At 36.6% G+C, this 20084-nt stretch overlaps 1 protein-coding gene across 1 annotated transcript; it reads left to right on the top strand.

Annotated features, from left to right (window-relative positions):
* The first annotated feature begins 16295 nt into the window (after positions 1–16295).
* On the top strand, positions 16296–17349 carry tcima (transcriptional and immune response regulator a). The gene has a single exon (XM_079606337.1). The coding sequence runs from the start codon at positions 16342–16344 to the stop codon at positions 16804–16806; it is 465 nt and encodes a 154-aa protein (XP_079462463.1). The 5' UTR covers positions 16296–16341; the 3' UTR covers positions 16807–17349.
* Positions 17350–20084: the final 2735 nt, after the last annotated feature.

Here is a 20084-nt window from a genome sequence, read left to right as displayed (position 1 = left end):
GAAATGACACAGGAGTATACAAGATTTGTGACCTGTTTAGACACGCCCCTGTCAAAAGAATGCAGGAAAAATAGAGGCAGGCTGTTACGTAATGATACTTGCTTAGTGTTCACAGAGCCGTCACGTGTGAGTGTTCAATGCCCTTATTTGACTGCTCAAAAGTGACCTATCTATCTATCTATCTATCTATCTATCTATCTATCTATCTATCTATCTATCTATCTATCTATCTATCTATCTATCTATCTATCTATCTATCTATCTATCTATCTATCTATCTATCTATCTATCTATCTATCTATCTATCTATCTATCTATCTATCTATCTATAATACAACTCAACATGTTTAGTTTCAGCTTGTGTAAAAGATAAAGTGTTTATAGGGCAACGGGTTGACTAATTATGGTTAAGAGTGCCAACAGAAGCTATGCTTACCACAAAACACAGAGAATTTGCACACTAATAATGACAGCAAGGGTATCTAAGCACCTTCTCTCATGTAAATCTGCAATGCATCTGACATGTAATAAAGATATATTGTATTATTTTGAACCTTCATTTCAATGTATACAAATTTTTTTACATAATGTATTCAAGGACATTAAACCGACAAAGAATCATTTGGATAGATTAATATACTGCTTCCAGTGTAATGATTATTTCCCAAACTGACTATAAGCAAAACCCCTGCATTTGTAAACACCAAAAACTAGAAACAAACAAAGCCTCAAGGAGTAAAACCTCCATAGAAAGAGCATAAACACTGTGCCTTACCTTCACTTTGTTGCTCCTCTTTCTGTTTTTTGTTTGTTTGATTTAGAATTTTGTTCAAGACGGATTCATACTTGCTAATACTGGGTCTGTCTATAGACATTGTTTGGTCGTCTCGTGAATTTCAAAACATCGTAATTTCCTTCTCAGCCTTTGGGTTTTCATAAAGATGTCAGTGCATGAACATGTGTAATGTGAGTCACAAATAGGAAGTTCCTGCTCTGATGTCTGTGATTTTGTCTCCCACTGAAATGCATTCTCACTCTTCTTCTGATACACAAGGTCAAGTCAATGACAATAATGCAGTTATTGTGCTTTCTCCTGATGCATCAAACAAAGCTATTGTTCGCTTGTTTGGAGTGGAGAAAGCATGCAGTGTCCATTATGGCCGCATGCGTTGCAAACTGGCCTTTTCTTCCCTTGCCTCCTCCTGCTCTCTGTCCTTCTGTGACCTATATCTCAATTGTTTGTTCTGTCATGGATCTAAACTTGTGTGAAAGAATAACTTGTAGATAAAGCTGGATCATTGAAATGTAATTGTAATTACATGTAATTACAATGTAAAAGAAATGTTTTCTAATTGAAAATATTTTCAAATGTAACTTGTTCCTGTGTTTATACATATTTATAAGTAAGTAGTAGTATTTCTATGAATATTTATAAAGACTCATTAAGACCTATACTGGATTAGAACAGTTACAGTTACATTTATATTATTTTTATAATTACATACATGCATTTGTTGTTTCAATGTGCATACTTATAATTCATTATACACTGACTTGTAAATTAGTATAAAATATTTCCAGAGACACTTGTTTGCTGCACCAATTATTATCAATTATGTATTGGCTAATGTTTGCATTAGAGGTCATAAATGGTCATTTTGATGTGTTAAAATCTATATCTCCTCAGCCATATGCATGGTAGACTATTGCTTACAGTAGTTTGATATATAAGGTTTTTTTTTTCATTTTTTTTTTTAATGAATTATTTTGCATTAGCTACATTTACAAATAGACAACTTAAAATGTATAATGAGCACATTCTCATGATTTATCAACATTTCCTTTAGGAAAATGCAAGCTGTCAATTATGCATTTATATAGTAACTGTATTATCATCACCCATAATAAGTATTTATAAGAACACAACACGGCTATTAATAACAATATATTCACTTATTTGACAGAAATAAATCTGAATGACTAAAAAGTCATTGTAACTATAATATAACAACCCAGCATTTTTAGAGTGTAGCAATGCAGGTTGCATTTTATGAATATTTAAAACAGTTGTGCTGGGTAATATTTTTGTGGAAACAGTGAGATACTGTCACAGTTATGTAGTTATGGTCATGTTTTCATTGTGTTTAGTTTCTGTTTTTTTTGTGTGTTTTTTTTTCAGCTTCAGTTGCAGTGTATAATCTTTATGTTCCCCTGTTCTGTTAATAATCGTGTTAGTTATTATTTAAGCTCTGCGTTTCCTTAGGTCCTTTGTCTGTTCTCGTTTGTGTTGTTTGTTCCTGATTCTCATGAGCTTTTTCATGACTAGAACGTTCAAATGAATATCACTTTTGATCAATGTAGTGCTTACTTCTTTGACACAAATCTTACAGACCCCAGCTTTTCACATTTGTAGCTCTGGTTGTGTTTCAGCAGACTTTTTTCAACAAAGACATTCAGATCAGTTCTGTTTTTTGTGGGTGTTGCCCTCATTGAATTAAGAAACAAATTTAGATATATTCGAATAGGACATGATGAAAAAGCATGAGAAGGTTTAAAGCATTGCATGAACTTGCGAACTTATTAACTTCTAAACACTTGTGCAGGGTTATACTGTGTTCATGGAGGATTTTGAGTTATGCAGCAAAGATCATTTCTAACCCACATACAAATAACGATCAGTTTCAGACTGCATTAAACTTTCAGAAGGCATGCAAGGACATGCTTGAGACCTATGAAGATCATTTTCAACATTCTTTCAATGAGTAACATTACAGCAGGTATTTGACCTGCAAATGCATTCACAAATTCATATGCAGTTCCAGTGTAGACATTTTGTTCCTCTGTCTAACAAGTGTATTGTTTAGTAGTAGCACAAACAAAGATTAACGTAGCAAAGCAGAATTAGTTATTGTTTTACCAGTGTTTGTAAGACTGTTCAGTTTCTAGTCGGACCTGAATTTTTCCCACTGAGCAAAAAAAACAACAACAAAAAAAACAGAGTTTTGGTCAGAGTTTAGATTTGGGTTTAAATTTTCTCTATTAAGAAACTATTAAGCACAAACTTTGCCTCAATAAACTCCTACAGTAGTTACTTCTTAGTTAGTAACGTAGTTGTTAAGTTTAGGTATTGGGAAGGATTAGGGATGTGGAATATGGTCATGCAGAATAAGGCATTAATATATGCTTTATAAGTACCAATAAACAGCCAATATCTAGTAATATGCATGCTAATAAGCCATAGTTAATAGTGAGAATTGGACCCTAAACTAAAGTATTACCATTTTTATCCACCTGATATTTGTTCTTCTTCAATGTATGGAAACGTCTAAAAAAACAAGATTTTTGCAAACTAATTTTTTTCATGTCCACTACAATGGACACCAGCACTGAAGCAACAAAAACTTCATATATAAAATAAATATGAACGTTTAAACAGTATGTGAACTAGTATTGAAGATTTTGAAACACTTAGTAATAATGAGCAATGCAATAAGAATGTAGAAAAAAAGTATGATAGGAAGTCTCAAAAAACTTGTTTGATTGTTTTTTATTTGTCAGACATGGGCAAATATATGTCTGTATAATAAATGTCTGGGTGTTTGTGTGTACTTGCTGATTTTGATAAATATATGATATGATAAAACATGTCCATTGTGAAAAATCACGAGGTCTAGCTATGAAAGATCCTCAAATTAACTTTGAATATTGTTACTATTAAGATTATAATAGGCGCAAGTTGATGATGCTGCCATGAACATAAATCTGCATTTATGCAAAGTTAAAAAGGAGCTCCTCTACTTCCTGTCGGTTAGCCATGCGCATGTCTGTGATTCCTGAATTTCAATCAGATTAAGTTATGGGTTAAACTTTCATTGTGATTGGTTGATTTGGGTACTAAATGTGCGCTGTATTATAAAAACATAAACATGTGGTGTCCATTCTAATGGCCACAGGGTCTGAAGGGGTTAACAACAGGCTAGTGAGATCTTGTGAGTGTAAGTATAATTTTTGACCACTTGGTGGCAATGTCCCCAAACTGCTCAATGCCAAGAAATGAACATTATTCTGCCCTCACTAAAGTGTCTCTCTTCCCTAAGTTAGACAGATAAACTCTTTCCAACACATAGGTGGGGAAACACATGTGGTGGGAAAATGCTGCTGTATTCCACACCACGATGAATATGTTGAAACTACAGAAAGGTGTTATGGTTTGTCTTTGTTTGTTCACTTTATTGTTTGTTTTTTAGGCCTATCTGTTCTGCTCGTGTCTATTTCCAGGTTGTGTTTCTCCCTGTTTGTCACTATTTGCCTAGTAAGTTTAACAAAGAACATAATTGAATCAAAACAGAATGCTTTCTACATAGGAACTATGACCAATAGCAAATATAAAACATTAACATATGATCCAGAACAAACATACACAGTCTTTATATATTTCTTGTGAATAAAATAATTCAGATGCTACATCCCATTCAACCTACTTTTATCTGAGTGTTTACATAACTTTTTTTCTTTCTGGGCACATATGAATAATGTGCTCTGTCAACCCGATCTCACCGGCCACAGCAGTTCGTTCGAATTTTACGAGGTGGCTAATTCGTACGAATTCATACGACCTCACACCTCACTCGTACGAATTGGTACGATTATTTGCTAAATCGTAGGATTTTAAATTTTCCTATGACCGAATGACCCACGCCCACCCCCGCCCCTAAACCTAACCGTCACTTGTTTTAGACCAATCGTAAGAATTCGTACGAATTCATCCGAATCAGTAACATTTTATTTACTCGTAGTAAGCATTGGTCTATCTATCTATCTAGATTGGCTCTGTTGATATATTCTAAAAAACAGAAACAGTTGCGGCCACAAGAGGGCTTTCCATGACCACTATAATTCGCATATTGTCTGGCAGATTCCCTTTTCACATTGTGAAATAGCTCTTCATTGTTAGTAACAATTAATAGTATAATAGTAATTAATAGTGTGTGTGTGTGTGTGTGTGTGGCTTGGTTTATTATGCATTGTGGGAACCGAATGTCCCCACAAGGATAGTATAACCTGAGATCACCTCCATTGTGGGGACCAGCCAGCGGTCCCCAAGAGGGGAATGGGTTAATAAACATACTAAATTATATATTTTTGAAAATGTAAAAATGCAGAATGTCTCCTGTGATGGGTAGGTTTAGGGATAGGGGCAGTGTAAGGGGATAGAATATACAGTTTGTACAGTATAAAAACCATTACGCCTATGGAATGTCCTCACAAGGAGTGTGTGTGTGTGTGTGTGTGTGTGTGTGTGCTTGTTTATGTGATTTATGAGGACACAAATTTGTATAATGACATGCGTATTACACTGGTATTACAACTTAAACCTGGTTTTAAGGACATTTCATCAGTCCTCGTAATTAAAATAGCTTAAAAAATAAACAAAAACACAACGTTTTATTAAAAATGTAAAAATGCAGAATGTTTCCTGTGATGGGTTTAGGGATAGGGGCAGTGTAAGGGGATAGAATATACAGTTTGTATATGTTTTGTTCTTTTAAAGCTTTCATCTTTTAAATCTTTACTTTTTGCAAAAGAAAAGTGTATGCATACGTTTGTTTAATTTCTTAGTCTGTTTTTGTCTTTATGCATCTCCCTCCAGTCAATGATGAAAGCAAACTTCTAAAGAGGGAAAGAGAAGAGCAGACATGTGATTTGTTTAGTCTTCTCTCTTTTAAGTTTTATAGAGATGAAGTGATGGAGATCTCATCTCTCAGATGTCAGGATGATGTAATTGCTTTTAAACGTATTAATATGATGTCTGCGGCTTGTTTTATTCATAATACAGTCCAAATGTCTCATTCACTGTCTGTGTGTATCTGGTAAAAGTGACTTTTTGTTTAGCCGACTTGATCTGTTTTATATGATATGGCTTACCATGTATCTCTGTTTTATTGCATAGCATATACTGTATAGCCATGGAGTGCATGTCAGTGTGTATTCCGTCTGTGAGGACAATGAGTTGGCATTCAAATGTTTGCACACTGCACACGCAAGAACGTTTGCATAAATAAAACAGTGATTGTGCTATAGGGATAAATGATCAACTCCAGCCACAACAAATGGCATGATTGTACCATGTGACTCTTTTAGGTTGTGGATCTGTGTTTCATTTGCAGCTTCAAACTGCATTACCACTTTAAATGGATGCACATTTGCTGTGTGTATTTCTGCTGATATTACCTCAATGATCTGCTTCCCCCATTGTCAGTGCTTCTGATGAGTATCCAAGGCTTTTCTGGTGAGTTAAATCTTCCGCAAGACTGACTCCTTGGTGACTGGTTCAAAGCTGCTGACATACCAGGCTTTTGTTTTCCACTCACTGCACAGTGCCTGCTCCAGGCACCCATATTAAACCCAATTAAACCACAATTTCTCAAGCTAATTTGAGCAGGGCACTCAGCAGAAAGCTGCAATAGTGGAGGCACAGGGGTTCTATCCCCCTTTTTTTTTGGTTGAGTGAAATTGCTTTTGATGTTCTTGCATGTGGCTGTACTTCTTCTTTATGATTTCTGCTGATGTAGACGTTATTGAAGTTCCAGTTTCAGCATCCTGTATGACTCAAGTGCTGTTTTCCCTTTACTTAGATTCTACAATCTGGAGAAGAGGGTCTTGTCCTCAGATTAAATGGATTTCTGTGCATATCTTCTACCTCTGGATATGAAACATGAACATAGCAACTGTACCACAGTAAATGGACCTTCTTCTTTTAGCACACTTTTTTTTTTAATTGCTACAAATTTCACAAATAAAATGGCAATCAACACATTGACTTATACGTGAAATGTTGAAGTAGAAAGACTGAAATAGTATATTCTTGTAAAACATATAGGCTACTCCAATAATCGCCTAATTTACAACCAAATGTTTTTTTTTTTTTTTTTACAGTGCACCACTACGGAATTACAGTAATACATTTCCTCATTCTGCATTAATGTTGCGGCTTCAATTAAATTACAGTTATTTATTTGAAAGTGTGTAGATGAATATTATTGCATTTCGAGTTTTAGTTTGTAGGAGTTTCAAATTAATAACTATTTAAAATAATAAACCAATTTTTGGAACATCTGATCTGATCCTTTAAGAAAGAAAGAAAACCGAATAACCGAATAGCCTTCATAATTCAGTGGCTCAAGGCTAATTTCCCAAAGCTTGTCAGTCTGTCTCACTCTCTGTCTGTGTCTCTCCCATGACCTGTCCATGACAGGCAAGATCTCTTTGGTGGACAGCCAAAAGAGAAAGAGAAAGAAGAGCCTGGAGCCCGCATGCCGACATGTTATTGTTCATCCTGGCCAGGGAACAAGGTTGAGGAAGGCTGCAATTCCCTGCCTGCCAAAAGGCTTTGACCAACAACCCACACCCTGTCAGCCGTTTCCTGTGTTACTTAATAATAATAACTGGCCCATGCCAAAACTCTAGTTTGGACAAACAGACAATAGGGCCTCTGTCAGGTTGTTCATCACCTAAACACCTTTGTTTGACACTCCCACTAATATTACAGACCTGTACCAGGTCAAATGCTGGCAGAGGTTATTTACATCTAACCAGATGCACAGGAAAAAAACATATAAGCAGCATATGAATTAAACACTCTATACACAAAGGACTGCATACTTTTCCCCTTACTTATTTTTCACATTCAAAAGTTCAAATTACAAAAGTATAAAAAAGTGAAGAAAACAGATGAAAATGTTGCCAAAATAGGGAAAAAGTTGTTCATTAATGCTTTATATTTCAGTATAATTTTAGGTATTTTAATGGTTTGAATTAATTAATTTATATTCCAAGATTTAAAATATTCTAGTTTCAGTTTTAGTATAGTTAAGGAATCCACTGAGGAACCAAGAGAACAACAGTTTGTATTTTCTTCTAAATTAAGCAAGATCTCACACTTCTCAGGAAGAGGAAGGAAGCACCGCATTAGCCCAGTGTGTCTGCCACTTGTTGGTTCTCGTAAAGCAAACAAAAATAAATACAGTAAACTATACCACAACGTTTAAAAAGAAATTCTCTGCCAGTGTAAATGCTTTCCTGTTTGGACAACAGTATGAGGAGAGCAACTGCAAGGCCCTCAGCGATAGGCTCGTGCTAATCTTACATGGGCTTACATTGGAAACAGGAGTCACGGTTTGCTCATCGCTAATGAGGCTCATTTGGAGAATGTTTGTCAGTGTGGCCGCACTATGACGCAGTTGGCTCTTTAAAACACTGCGTTTGTGACTGTGACCTGTAACATCTGTGTGAGTTTCCCGTTAGTAATGTGACCGCTCAAATTCATAATGAGTTTTTTTAAGAGTGCACCAAACTATTTTCAAAGTCAACATGCTTTATCTAAGTTGTATTTGGGCATGCTTCCGTTCTCCCACGTTTATACTGTCTGTCATGGGGACAGTGGCTCACAGAGACCAGATACCATGACGACGCTCTTCAGTAACCATATACAGTGTAAACACTGCTGGTAGTGTTTACAACACAATGAGTCTCTAAAGCAGTGATAAGAAACAGTGGCAGTTATTATGTACCACATACATTTTTTCATAAATTCATTTTATAATAATTCTGCAAAAAAAGAAGAAGTGCATTATTGAAAAATAAAAGGTTTAAAAAAAAGCTTTTTTAATGTTATGATACATACCGTTAAATTCACCAAAGAATCCAGAAAAACAATGTAGGGCCTAACTGAGTTTCCACAAAAATGTTAAGCAGCACAAGTTACTGATTTCAACATTGATAATAATAATAAGAAGAAACGTTTCCTTGAGAACAAAATGAGCATATTAGAATGATTTCTGATGGACCATGTGACCTACCTCTTACTGTGACATAGGCAAAATAAAAAAATGTCACATATAGTCTGTGTGGGCGCCATCTCAGAGTCAGACAGCTGCCTTCTAAAAACCAGCATCCTTAGAAACGCTTGGAACATCATAGAACGTCAGTGGAGAAAGGCATAGTTCATCATAACATAGTAATATACATCATATACATAATTCACCCGCTACATTGCTAAATCTACACGATTTCATACCAACAGAAAAATATACAGGGATAGGCTTCTCATGAGACGCCCCTGCTTCACAGCAGTTAATGATATGCTAAGACCGCCAGCGCGGTGTTGTGATTGGTTATAATATGTTTGTGACGTACAGTTTCAAACTGCGTTTTTGAGACTCTTTGGTAAACTGAAAATACTCACCAATGGTGTTGATTGATGAATTTGCGCATGGTTTGTCTTAAAGAAAATGCTTCTCCGCTCCTCGTGAATCATTTGCCTTTATGTATAGCATTTTTTTGAGTAAAGAAAAAACAAAGAAGTTCTTTATTTACCCTTGCAAACAAGCAGAGAAGGTCCAATTTGCGTGCAGCACTTCATTCACAATAGAGGCGGGGTGGAGTTATTTGGTTTGACCAACCCGATCTCACGGCAATTTGTACAAATTCATACGACCTCACTCGTACTAATTCGTACGATTTTTGCTAAATCGTATATTTATGCGTTGCCCAATTTGTATAAATTCGTACGAATTACCTATCCCTGACCCCGCCCCTAAACATAACCGTTACTGGGGTTTAGACAAATCATACGAATTTATACGAGTGAGGTCGTACGAATTAGCCACATTTTACTCACTCGTACGAATTGGTCGTGAGATAGCGTTGGTTTGACCGACAGTCTGAGGATCCAATGGAGTTACGAGGTTAAATCGCAAGTTCTTTTAAATACTTTTATTGGTTAAATATTTACAAAACCCACAGATGTAAAGTGTGACCAATAGTATAAAATAAAAACAATAAAAATGACAAAATACGGAGATACAAGCTTATGCCCGACAGCAACAATATTATAATTTATAAAGCAATTCTCGTACAGAGTTTTAGCATTTAAATGAAAAAATAATAACAATGATTATAACCATAATAACAATAATAATAGCCTATATATTTCTCCTTGTTGAAATTGTGCCTTTTTAATGACTGCCCTGCACACATATGCATGTGTATGCACAGGTAATGCATTAGCCGTCTATTTTGTCACACTGACTATTGAAATGATTGTCTGTGGTAATTGACAGTGATATCACAGATGCTGCAAATGGAGCTTAACCCAGAACATCCCTGGGATTCTAATTGTCATTTGTGAGTAAACAGACAATATTTAAGAACAGTTTGCTCTAGGACATGGTGATAAACATACTATATACTTTATGTTAACATTGTTGTTGGCCTGAAGCAAATATCCACCTAACTGCTTCATGATCCTGAGCAATTATAAACAGCGATCAGAACGCTTAGTACAGGGCGAGCGGCTCATGGTGTGAGATATTCAAGGGTGTGAGGGGCTTCGTGGAACAGGACACTGAAACCACATAGGGAGAGGGAGAGATTGAGTTGCCCCTGCCTGACACTGACCTTTGCAGGCTATGGCTTATAGTGCTAACTCAGATCGGCTGGTGCGGACACACGGGGTCCGGCTGTCATCCATCTGACTTTGAGATATCACACTTAATGAAAAGAGTGGTTGAAAGAACAAGAGAGACAGGGAAACAGAAACAGAGGGCAATGCACTGTGAGATAGGGAATGGGTGGTGCCTTAGCCGGTTCTGGCTAGTTTCGTGCGTAATGCTGCCTGGGTGCCTGTGTGGGAGAAGTGCTGATGACTCATGTAATCCTCATGCTCGGGCCTGTCCCTGGATGCTGAGCGTGTGTGTGGAAGTGTGAGGAAACACAAGCTGTTGCACTTGGTGCTGTGCCAGTGGCCACTCTAGTGTGTTTTACCCTTGTTGACCAATTATACACCCTCTCTGGTTATGCGTGGGTTATGCAAACTCTGGGAAAAGAGGATTAATCAGTTATTATTGTGTTGACTGAAAATCATTATGGATTATTTCAGAAACATTTGAAGCTTTTTCCAACAGATCCAATAATATGGCTCTCCCTCTCATATTAATTCTGAAGTCACCATGAAATCAAAATTGATGCATGATGCATCTTCTTCTTTGTCCTAGCGTGTGTCCCATATTTGCTCAAGGTCCGCTTTTTCACATGCCTTTCGCCACTTGGCTCGATCCAGGGCATCATCAGGGGCGATATTGACGGCGTGCAATTTTTATTTCATGGTGACTTCAGAGTGAATATGAGAGGGAGAGCCATATATTATGCATGATGCATGTTCATGGTTTTATTGTCATTTAATTCACAAGTGCATGTTATTTCAAAAATATCTGCACTCTCAGAAAAAAAGGTAGGCTATACAAAAGCTGTCACTGGGGCGGTACCTTTTTAAAAAAAAGGTACATTTTTGTACCTAAGTGTACATACTAGTGCCTAAAAGGAACAAAAGTGTACCTTTTTAAAAGGTACCGCCCCAGTGACAGCTTTTGTACCCTTTTTCCTGAGAGTGCGCAGTCAAAATGTAATAACTCGCTCTTCCTCTGAAACAGAAGAATTCATATAATGATTAACCTTTTATGATCCAATCTATTCCCAATATAAAAATCAAAGTAATGAGATTGAGACACACAGTAAGTCAAAATTATGAAAAGAATTTTGTCATACTTTTTTACTTTTTTATCTAATAGTTTTGACATTTTTAATGTCAAATGTGTAATGACATTATACTTTTTTTTTTTGGGGGGGGGGGGGGGGCTTTTTTATTTATTTATTTAAACCATTAAGATTAATAAAAACAACAACAAATGTCAAATTCTGAAAGGAGATTGGTTTATAAATGGCCAATCCTATAGGCTTTTTGTTAATAGGCATCCTTCTTCGAGGTTTAGGCATTTTGAGGGTCCAAAATAGGGAATGTGAAGCACTTTAAAAATATATTGTTCATGTCTGAGTAATATTCCCTCCAGTGGCTTTTCTCTCTTAATATGGTCAGGATATTTCCGGTTCCGTAGTCGTTTTGGCCAGGCAAAGACAACAGGGGAATGTGAATGGTATTTGGGCCAAGATTTAGCAGCACTGGCGGACTACCAATAGTTCCTTTGGTGTTAGATGCCTGTTTAATAGCTTTTTCTTAAGAAGTTGCCCTTCCGTGCTGATCATGGTTTTGCTGTTTATGATAGGTTAAGTCAAGACATGAGTGTTTGTTTAAAAAACTGTTAGATGCCAGCTCTCTGTCTTTTATTGTGGATCCATGAAGCACAATGCCAACACTGGCATTGCAAAACACAGCACTTGAGTCCCGGAATCAGGCTGTCATAAAAGACGATTACCGTTAACCTTACATCTTCCTGAAAACGGCCTCCAGCAGGCATTATTAAAAGGTGCCATTTGTAAGTATGTGAACTAACAAATGCAGAGTTATTAGATTAAGCTGCATAGTTGTGGTTTTGGAATGACTGAGGCCTGTGGTTTGAGTGGTTGTGAAGGTCAGTAAGTTCAGTTCCAATTTCCTTTTAAAACTTTTAAAACGGTTTCAATGTCACCCTTGATGAAAGTTTTTGGTAAAAAAATAACAACAAAAAACACTGACTTGCTGACTACTTTGACAATATGTTCAAATGCTGAATCTCTACACGCAGATGCAAATGATATTAAAAACAAGTCCTTTAATTAAACTGGAATCTCCTGCCAAAGACATTCCCCTGTGGCCAGATTTGACTGCAGTGCCCGGATGTCATTACACAACCACTATTATAGCAACAGTGCTAATGTTTCTGAGAATTGTGTCAAAGGTTTGTGTTGCTGAGTATGCATGTTGACATTTTATATATTCGAGTTTATTCAGTTCACAAAATATGACAACACAGTTTTGCAAATAAACAATGAAACAAGCAGTTTAACATAGGCTAAACATATTTATCAAAACCTTTAAAATGCATGCATATTCAGTTACACTATCATTGTTCATTTTTTCCACTCGCTTGGCTAAAACAAACAAGTTAATACGTCAGTCTAAACGTACAGTCTGCACTGAATGTCTGATATGTCATGTCTAAGTTATTGTAGTGAATTTGGTCAACTTAAATTAATTAATATAACGGCTACAGATGATCCCTTTGTTTAAGAAGTGTCTTAATGCATTTTCTTGTTTCAGACTTTTCTCATAGGCAAAAATAAAACGATGATGACTGCATTACAACATTTGATCAATAATTCATGGTCAGAGTATAAAAGTTAAATGAAGTTTGGTAATGCGCTGTGTAGGTCTGCTGGAGCACATCAAGTCATCTGCTCCAGGGACAAATGTTGTCATATCCGACAAGATGAAGACTCGGGCCCCACAGTGCTGAGTTAAGCAAAGCACGCAGGAAGGGCCGAAAACAAAGCACAACATTCTTTACTTCATACAGCACACTGAGGTAAATGCTATTTTATTTTTGAAAACATCTTCACAGCTGCTTCCTTTGATTTTTTGCCATTCAATAATCCTTACGTTCAGTTACATTGTGTTACTGTTTGTTTTGTTGCATGACGTCATTCTCTACAGAGATAAAAGCTGAAAGCTTATAAAATATGAAATAATGAAGTGATGATTCTATACACACAATAAATCTGTGCAGTTTAGCCACAATGAATGTTAATATCTGTTAACATGGCAATCCTGATCTCTATTTTGAACATTTATTGAGTTTGACTGCAAATTGCATAACGTCAGTGCAAACAGCACAGTAAATGAAATGCCTTCATGTGTAAAACTACTTCATTTTCATTTATTTTATTGCTCTTAGTGCTTACTTCACCTCTGCTTTGAAGTTTTATGGACTTGAAAATGGACAGCAAATAAACAGACTGGCAGTGTAGTCAGAAAGTGATGGATGTCGGTCTCTACGGAGACGATTATATTTTAGAAGTTTGTTTGTTTATTGTTTATTTATTAATTGACATTTTATTTGATATAGCTACTATGTTTTCCAGATCAATTTATTGAATTTAAAACATTTAATGTATTTCATAATAATACAAGCATAATAAACACTGACTTTATTATGTAAAAAAACTTTTTTAAACCACATACTCTATCATGTATTTGCACAAATTTGTCTCCAATTCAAAGGAGTACAGTAATGTCTGTGTCAGTATGGGTTCTCAGTGTTAAGTGGGTTTCCTCTTTTAAATCAGCTATGGCTCCAGGAGTGTGTAGGGGAGGGAACTCTTTATCCTTCAGACAGACCAGCTGACGGGACCTTTGACCTGAGATAAATTTACTTTTCCCATTGTTAGGATTGATAAAGTACACTCAGCTTGTGTTAAAGAGGGCAGGGCTCTCAATCCAATGCTTCCTTTTCCCTGTCAAAAGGTCATTTTGTGCTCTATATGCAAGACTCCGGAGAACTCTCTGCTTATTTTTATGACATGTTCCTGGCGTCTCCTTCTCCACATTTCCCAACCTCCTTGACCCAGTCATAACTGTGCCAGCCTGAGAAAGACAAGTATCCTGTTTCGCGCCAGACTCACAATGAATGCCAAGTACCAGGCATTCCACAAGATTATTGCAACAATGGCACATTTTTGGGGGGTCTCTGGTGGCCAAATAATATGTCACTACAGTACTTGGTATTTTGGAAATCCCTTTGTCTGACTCGCTTGTTTTCCACCAAGACTGCAATGAAGGTTCAACAGCAAACCAGAAAGAGAGTAAATAGAGTGCATGTGAATGTGTGTGTTGAATTTTGTTTTACTCAGAGAATGCTAAAATGAGTTCCTAGTTATGTTATCTAAAAAATCCTCAGCAATTTAGCAATTATCATTCCTTTCCAGCTATGAAAAGTAGAAAATGTTGAAAACGGATATTTATAATTATCGTTTTACTGGAAAGCCTAAAAATGAATTCCCAAAAAATGAATTCCCAAACTTATCTTAGTTTTACATATAAAAAAGACACAAAGATGAGTTTTACTGGATAGATGGCTATGCTATGGACAATGTAATACTATTAATGACATCAGTCTTTTAAACAATCATGTGGATATTACCTAAGTCATGGCATAGTTATAGAAGAATTTGTTATGTTAATATATTTAATGACACCCATTAGAGCACCATTGTGATGACACTATAATTATTCAGAATTCTAAGAGTCAAGTGAGTTTTTGTCACGACAATACAGTACAGTCATTTAAAGTGTTCGCAACAAGAACACTGTGTATCAAATGGCCATTTAACAACACACTGTCAAACAGTATTTTCAAATGTACAATATCCATCTCCATTTGCTTTCAAGTAAACACAAAATACAATGCAACCAAATGTGAACCCATGTTTTGTTCTCTAGCAAATAGGCCTAGTATATTGATTTAATACTAACACTATACTATTCTATTCTATTCTATTCTTATATATAAAAAAACTTGCTATGTGTAGTCACACTGGTATAGTGTTGCCCTTTTGTTGGTTTGATTGCTTGTATTGTTCTCATTTGTAAGTCACTTTGGATAAAAGCGTCTGCTAAATGATTAAATGTAAAAGTACATTTTTAGTAAAGGATATTGGGTAATTGCTCTAGGTCAAAAGTTTGGGGTCTGATTGTTTTCTTAATTTCATTCTTTGATGCATAGAGTTAAAAAATTAGATTTTTATTTATTTATTTAAAATAGATTTTTTTGTAACAATGTATAATTCTTCGCTCTCATGTTACTGTCAATTTAATGTATTCTTGCTGAATAAACAAAATAATTTATTTTAAAAATATCTTACTGACCCCAAACGAATGGTAGGCCTAGTGTTTTTTTATATATATGTTTTGTTTTTGTTAGTTTGTTTCAGGGGGTGAGGTCAAGTCATCTTGCATCGGACACCAGAATCACCACCAGACTTTAGGGTTCCCATCCAAAATCCCAGTTTAAACCCTACAAAATGTGCATCCCGTGGTAAAATCTAAAAGTCTACTGATTTTATAGTCTATTGTTTTACAGGGGCCTGGTTTCACAGACCGGGCTTAGATTAAGCCAGATTAAGCTTTAGTTCAATTAGGACATTTGAGGAGCTTTTATAAACGTGCCCTAGTAAAAAATATTATACTGGTGTTGTGTGTGAATCTTGAGACAAAATGGCACATTTACACATTATACATTTTGAGAATTGTCAGTCAGTGCAAATTGCTTTCAGTTAAAACAGCTCAAACATGTATTTTAGTCTGGGACCAAGTTTAAGTCTGTGAAACCACCGTGGGAATGGTCAGGTAGAAAAAAAACTCTTTAGGTTGAAATTACACAACTCTATGAGATAAACATTGCGCACTTATGTCGTCAGCATTCTCATCCATAATTACTAGCATTTTCAAAGCTAGTGGCATGTTGGCGAAATAGCAGTTGAAGGCGTTTCTCCAGGGAGGCAGCTCGGGTGATGTCATCTCCGTATGCGGGACATGATGAGCGCGCTATAAAGAGCAAGCCGTCACTACAAACTCCTCACTCTCTCTTCTCGGTCACACTCACAGCCATCAAAGCTGCTCAACTCGGTCGAGTTGGCGACTCCAGCGCTGCTAAACAACACAATTGCCGCAAGATGTCGACCGACATGTACTCAGAATCTCGCCGGGTCTGCCCTTCGATCCACGGCAACAAGTTTGACACAGCGAGCCGCAAGCGGGCAGTGGCGAACATCTTCGAGAACGTCAACCAGGACGCGCTCATGAGACTCTTCCAGAAAACGGGAGACATGAAAGCCGAGGAGAGAGTGAGAAGCATATTCTCCTTCGCGCAAGACCCCGAAGAGACGGCCAGAGCTCTGATGGCCCTCAAGCAGAGGAAGAAGGACAAGTTCCTGCGGATCGCGGGGATGCTGCGACACTTTCTGAAGCTGCGTTGAGCGTTTCCACGCGGTGACTCGCGGCTGCAGGGTCGTTCATTTCAGACCGCCGGTGTCATTTACAACCTGGCGATGACGGACACGTCCAGAGTGGACGAGAAAGGACCACACGGACATGAAGGAAAGCCTCGTCAATGACACGAGCCCATTGAGACAACTCAAGACATGAAGGACGGGACGCACAATATCTGGAGCTGTGGAGGAGCTCAGTGTGAAGGAGTCCCCTCGTGCATCATACCATGAAGACGCGCGAAAATGTTTCTCGTGAACTATGCATTTTAAAAATGGACTTTTTCACGTATTACTGCACCTTATAGGTGTATTTGTTGGAGCACAAGAACTGTGATAAGAGACAGAAGTTATTGCCTGAAAACTGCCTATAAATATTATGCCTTGTCTCTATGCCACTTTGATATTGTGATACGTGTTTTAACACTCAATGGCCACTTATTTATTTGTCACAATGTTATAATAACACCAGTTAATGCATTTTTCACAATATTATTTTTCATTATTTGTATAATAAATTATTAACTAAACGGTGATTCTTCTCTTTCTTGACTTTACATGTGGTTTTAAAATGACTGACATGGTTATTTTGTTATACAATGCTTGGGGTGGAGTTAGGTGATTTACAGTCAGGTCTCTGGGGTGCTTAATTGTTCATTGTTTTAGGCACTTTCTATTTAAAATTATTATTATTATTTTTTAAATTGGGGGTCCTCCTGGAGTTGTTCCCAAATTTAACTTAAATAGATACGGCCTTGTTTGCAGTTAAGGTCCCATATATTTACTCTACAAAATCAAGTTTGACACATTGATGTGTGAAATCTGAAAACTACAGCTATTGCTGCAAAGCGTAACCCACAATCCCACAATTTCAGTTGTGCAGTACAAAAGATAATATAAACAATACAACTTTTATTAGATATCGTATTACACTTCTTTTCTTTTTACTTTCACTTTTTGTGAAATAAGGCTGAAATAAGGATGGACGGTCACACCTGTCACTCATCACTTGGCCTGGTACATTTTCATCCAGGATCGTCTCTTTGCATTGCAGCTTAGACCAGCGTGAACCAGTTTCTGGTTGATTCAGCCATTTGTTAAAGGTGTATTGCATTACCATGGTGTGTAGATAAGAAGCTTTAACAGGGGCTCATCTCTTTAGATCTTTCTCTGCCAGTCTTTTTGATAATTTGATACATTGAAAAAAGTTGCTGCCTTAAATTTTTAAGTATAACCAACTTGGATGTTTAAGTCATTTAAACTTAAATGACATAAAACTGACTTTTAAAAATTAATTGAATATCGTATAATTTATGAGAAAAGTAAAAAATTGCTTAACTTATTTTGGTGAGTTAAAGCAATGTAAAACATGTTGTCATAACTTATTGATCATATCATTTTTTACAGTGTAGCGATAAGTAGTTTAGCACATTCAGGTGCTTTGTCAGACTTTTGGCATGGTTTAGGATTAGGGCTGCAAGAGGGGAAGATCAGTGGATGCCTGTTAATCTTAATGCTCTGATCAGTCGCCGTATACTGGCTCAAACCAGTTCTGATGGGCTGGGAATGCGTCACCTGACATCTGACTACCTTGCGGTCGTGTAAGGTCTAGACAACAGAGAGCTCAACCCCCTACCTTTGCTTCATCGCTTCCAAGAGGGAGTTCCCTATGTAAACATTTACCTGCCAAAGGTGAATGTGGTGAAGACGAACACACACACACACACTTAAAGATGATTGTTACAGGCGGTGTAAAGTGTGAGCTATTATTAAAACCTTTTGAACTAGACCAGCTGGGAGTTTAATAAACTAATGACATTCAACATGACATTGTTAGAACGCATGATGCAATGTGCTTAAGAGTTATTTGCTGTCAGCTTGCAGCATCCAACTTTCCGTTTAAGCAAATCACTCTTTTTTTTCAATTTGTCTGTCAGCATTCATTTCTTTGTTTTTTCCTTTTACGGTAACATGCTTGTTTAGGTATACTACTGCTAAATATTGAAGCCAATTGTCCTGTCTTGTGTGCTGTATGATATGCTTGACACAAGATTGTCCTCTTTCTCCCACCCATTTCCTGTCTTTCACTGTGTTCAGAACAAGGAACTTTGAAGTGAATAGACTGCGTGGAAGCATGTGTATGTGTGTGTGCGTTTCTATAGTGACAAAAGAAGGAAGCAAGGTAGAACTGACAGCAAAGCTGCTTTTATCAGTTTACACTGGACTCATGCCTGTCCAGTACAAACTGGTTCAGAGACTGACAAGTGATAAAAGAACAAAACTGCTTATGGTGTTGCATCAGAAAAGTGAAAAGAAAAAGGTTAATTTAGGTGAACAAGAAAAAGTGGCATTTTATGGACTTAAAGTAAAGTCCACTGTTCTGTTCTGAGTTTTTTTTTTTTTTTGTTCCAGTATAAATGAATGTCCCAGGTCAATTTGGTGTTGACATGGTTTCCAGATAGTGGAAGTAGTGCAAGTGGAATATTTGAATGTTTGCATTAACATATTATTTATTTAACCTGTTAACTGTCACCCCATTTTTTCAGCATAGATCTGAACTTAAATGGTTGTTATTCATGAATGCTTTGGAATACAGAAATAGATTATATTACATCTGATGCAGATGTGGTGTAGAAAAGTTATAGTAGTTTACGTTTACTGTAAAGCAAAAGTACTGAACTAAATTTTTTTATTATTATTTTAACTAAATATTTTGGACTCTAAAGTTGCTAGAAAATCAAAGTCATTTGTCTAACCAAGTTGTGCACCAAATTTGAAGTCGAACCACTAAATGATTTAAAGTACCATTAATGCAATGTCCAATTGCATTACCACAAGCGGTTTGTCGTGCTTGTCTCACATTAGCAATTGCTCCAGCTGCCTCGTTCCGCTCCAACGGCTTTTGTAACGTTAATAAATCTTTAATACATGACCGGTAATCCATGAATATGAATTCTGCCCGAGTCCCGTCATATTCTCCACCGGCTGTAGAGATGAAGACAACAACTCCCATGATTCCGCGAAATCAAGGCGTCATCAAGCTATGCCTTTGTTTTGAATAAACGACCTCTAGTGGTGAAAAATTACATAGTGTTCCTTTAAGCTTTCGAATTACCCAATATATGATTACTAAAAAAAATGTGATGGGTAAAAAAGTCCATAAAAAATAGCACGGCAAGTGTACACTGACAGGCGATACCAAGTCACATTAAATTCTCAAGTTTATATGTTTTTAGCCTATTGTTTTTTAAATAATAACCAATACCAAT

The sequence above is a fragment of the Phoxinus phoxinus genome (genome assembly GCF_949152265.1).
Source record: "Phoxinus phoxinus genome assembly, chromosome: 3".
NCBI lineage: Eukaryota > Metazoa > Chordata > Actinopteri > Cypriniformes > Leuciscidae > Phoxinus > Phoxinus phoxinus.
This window is presented reverse-complemented; position numbering and strand designations above follow the sequence as displayed.

Coding starts and splice junctions, on each gene's coding strand:
- tcima (XM_079606337.1), top strand. CDS start 16,342: ATGTCATCTCCGTATGCGGGACATGATGAGCGCGCTATAAAGAGCAAG.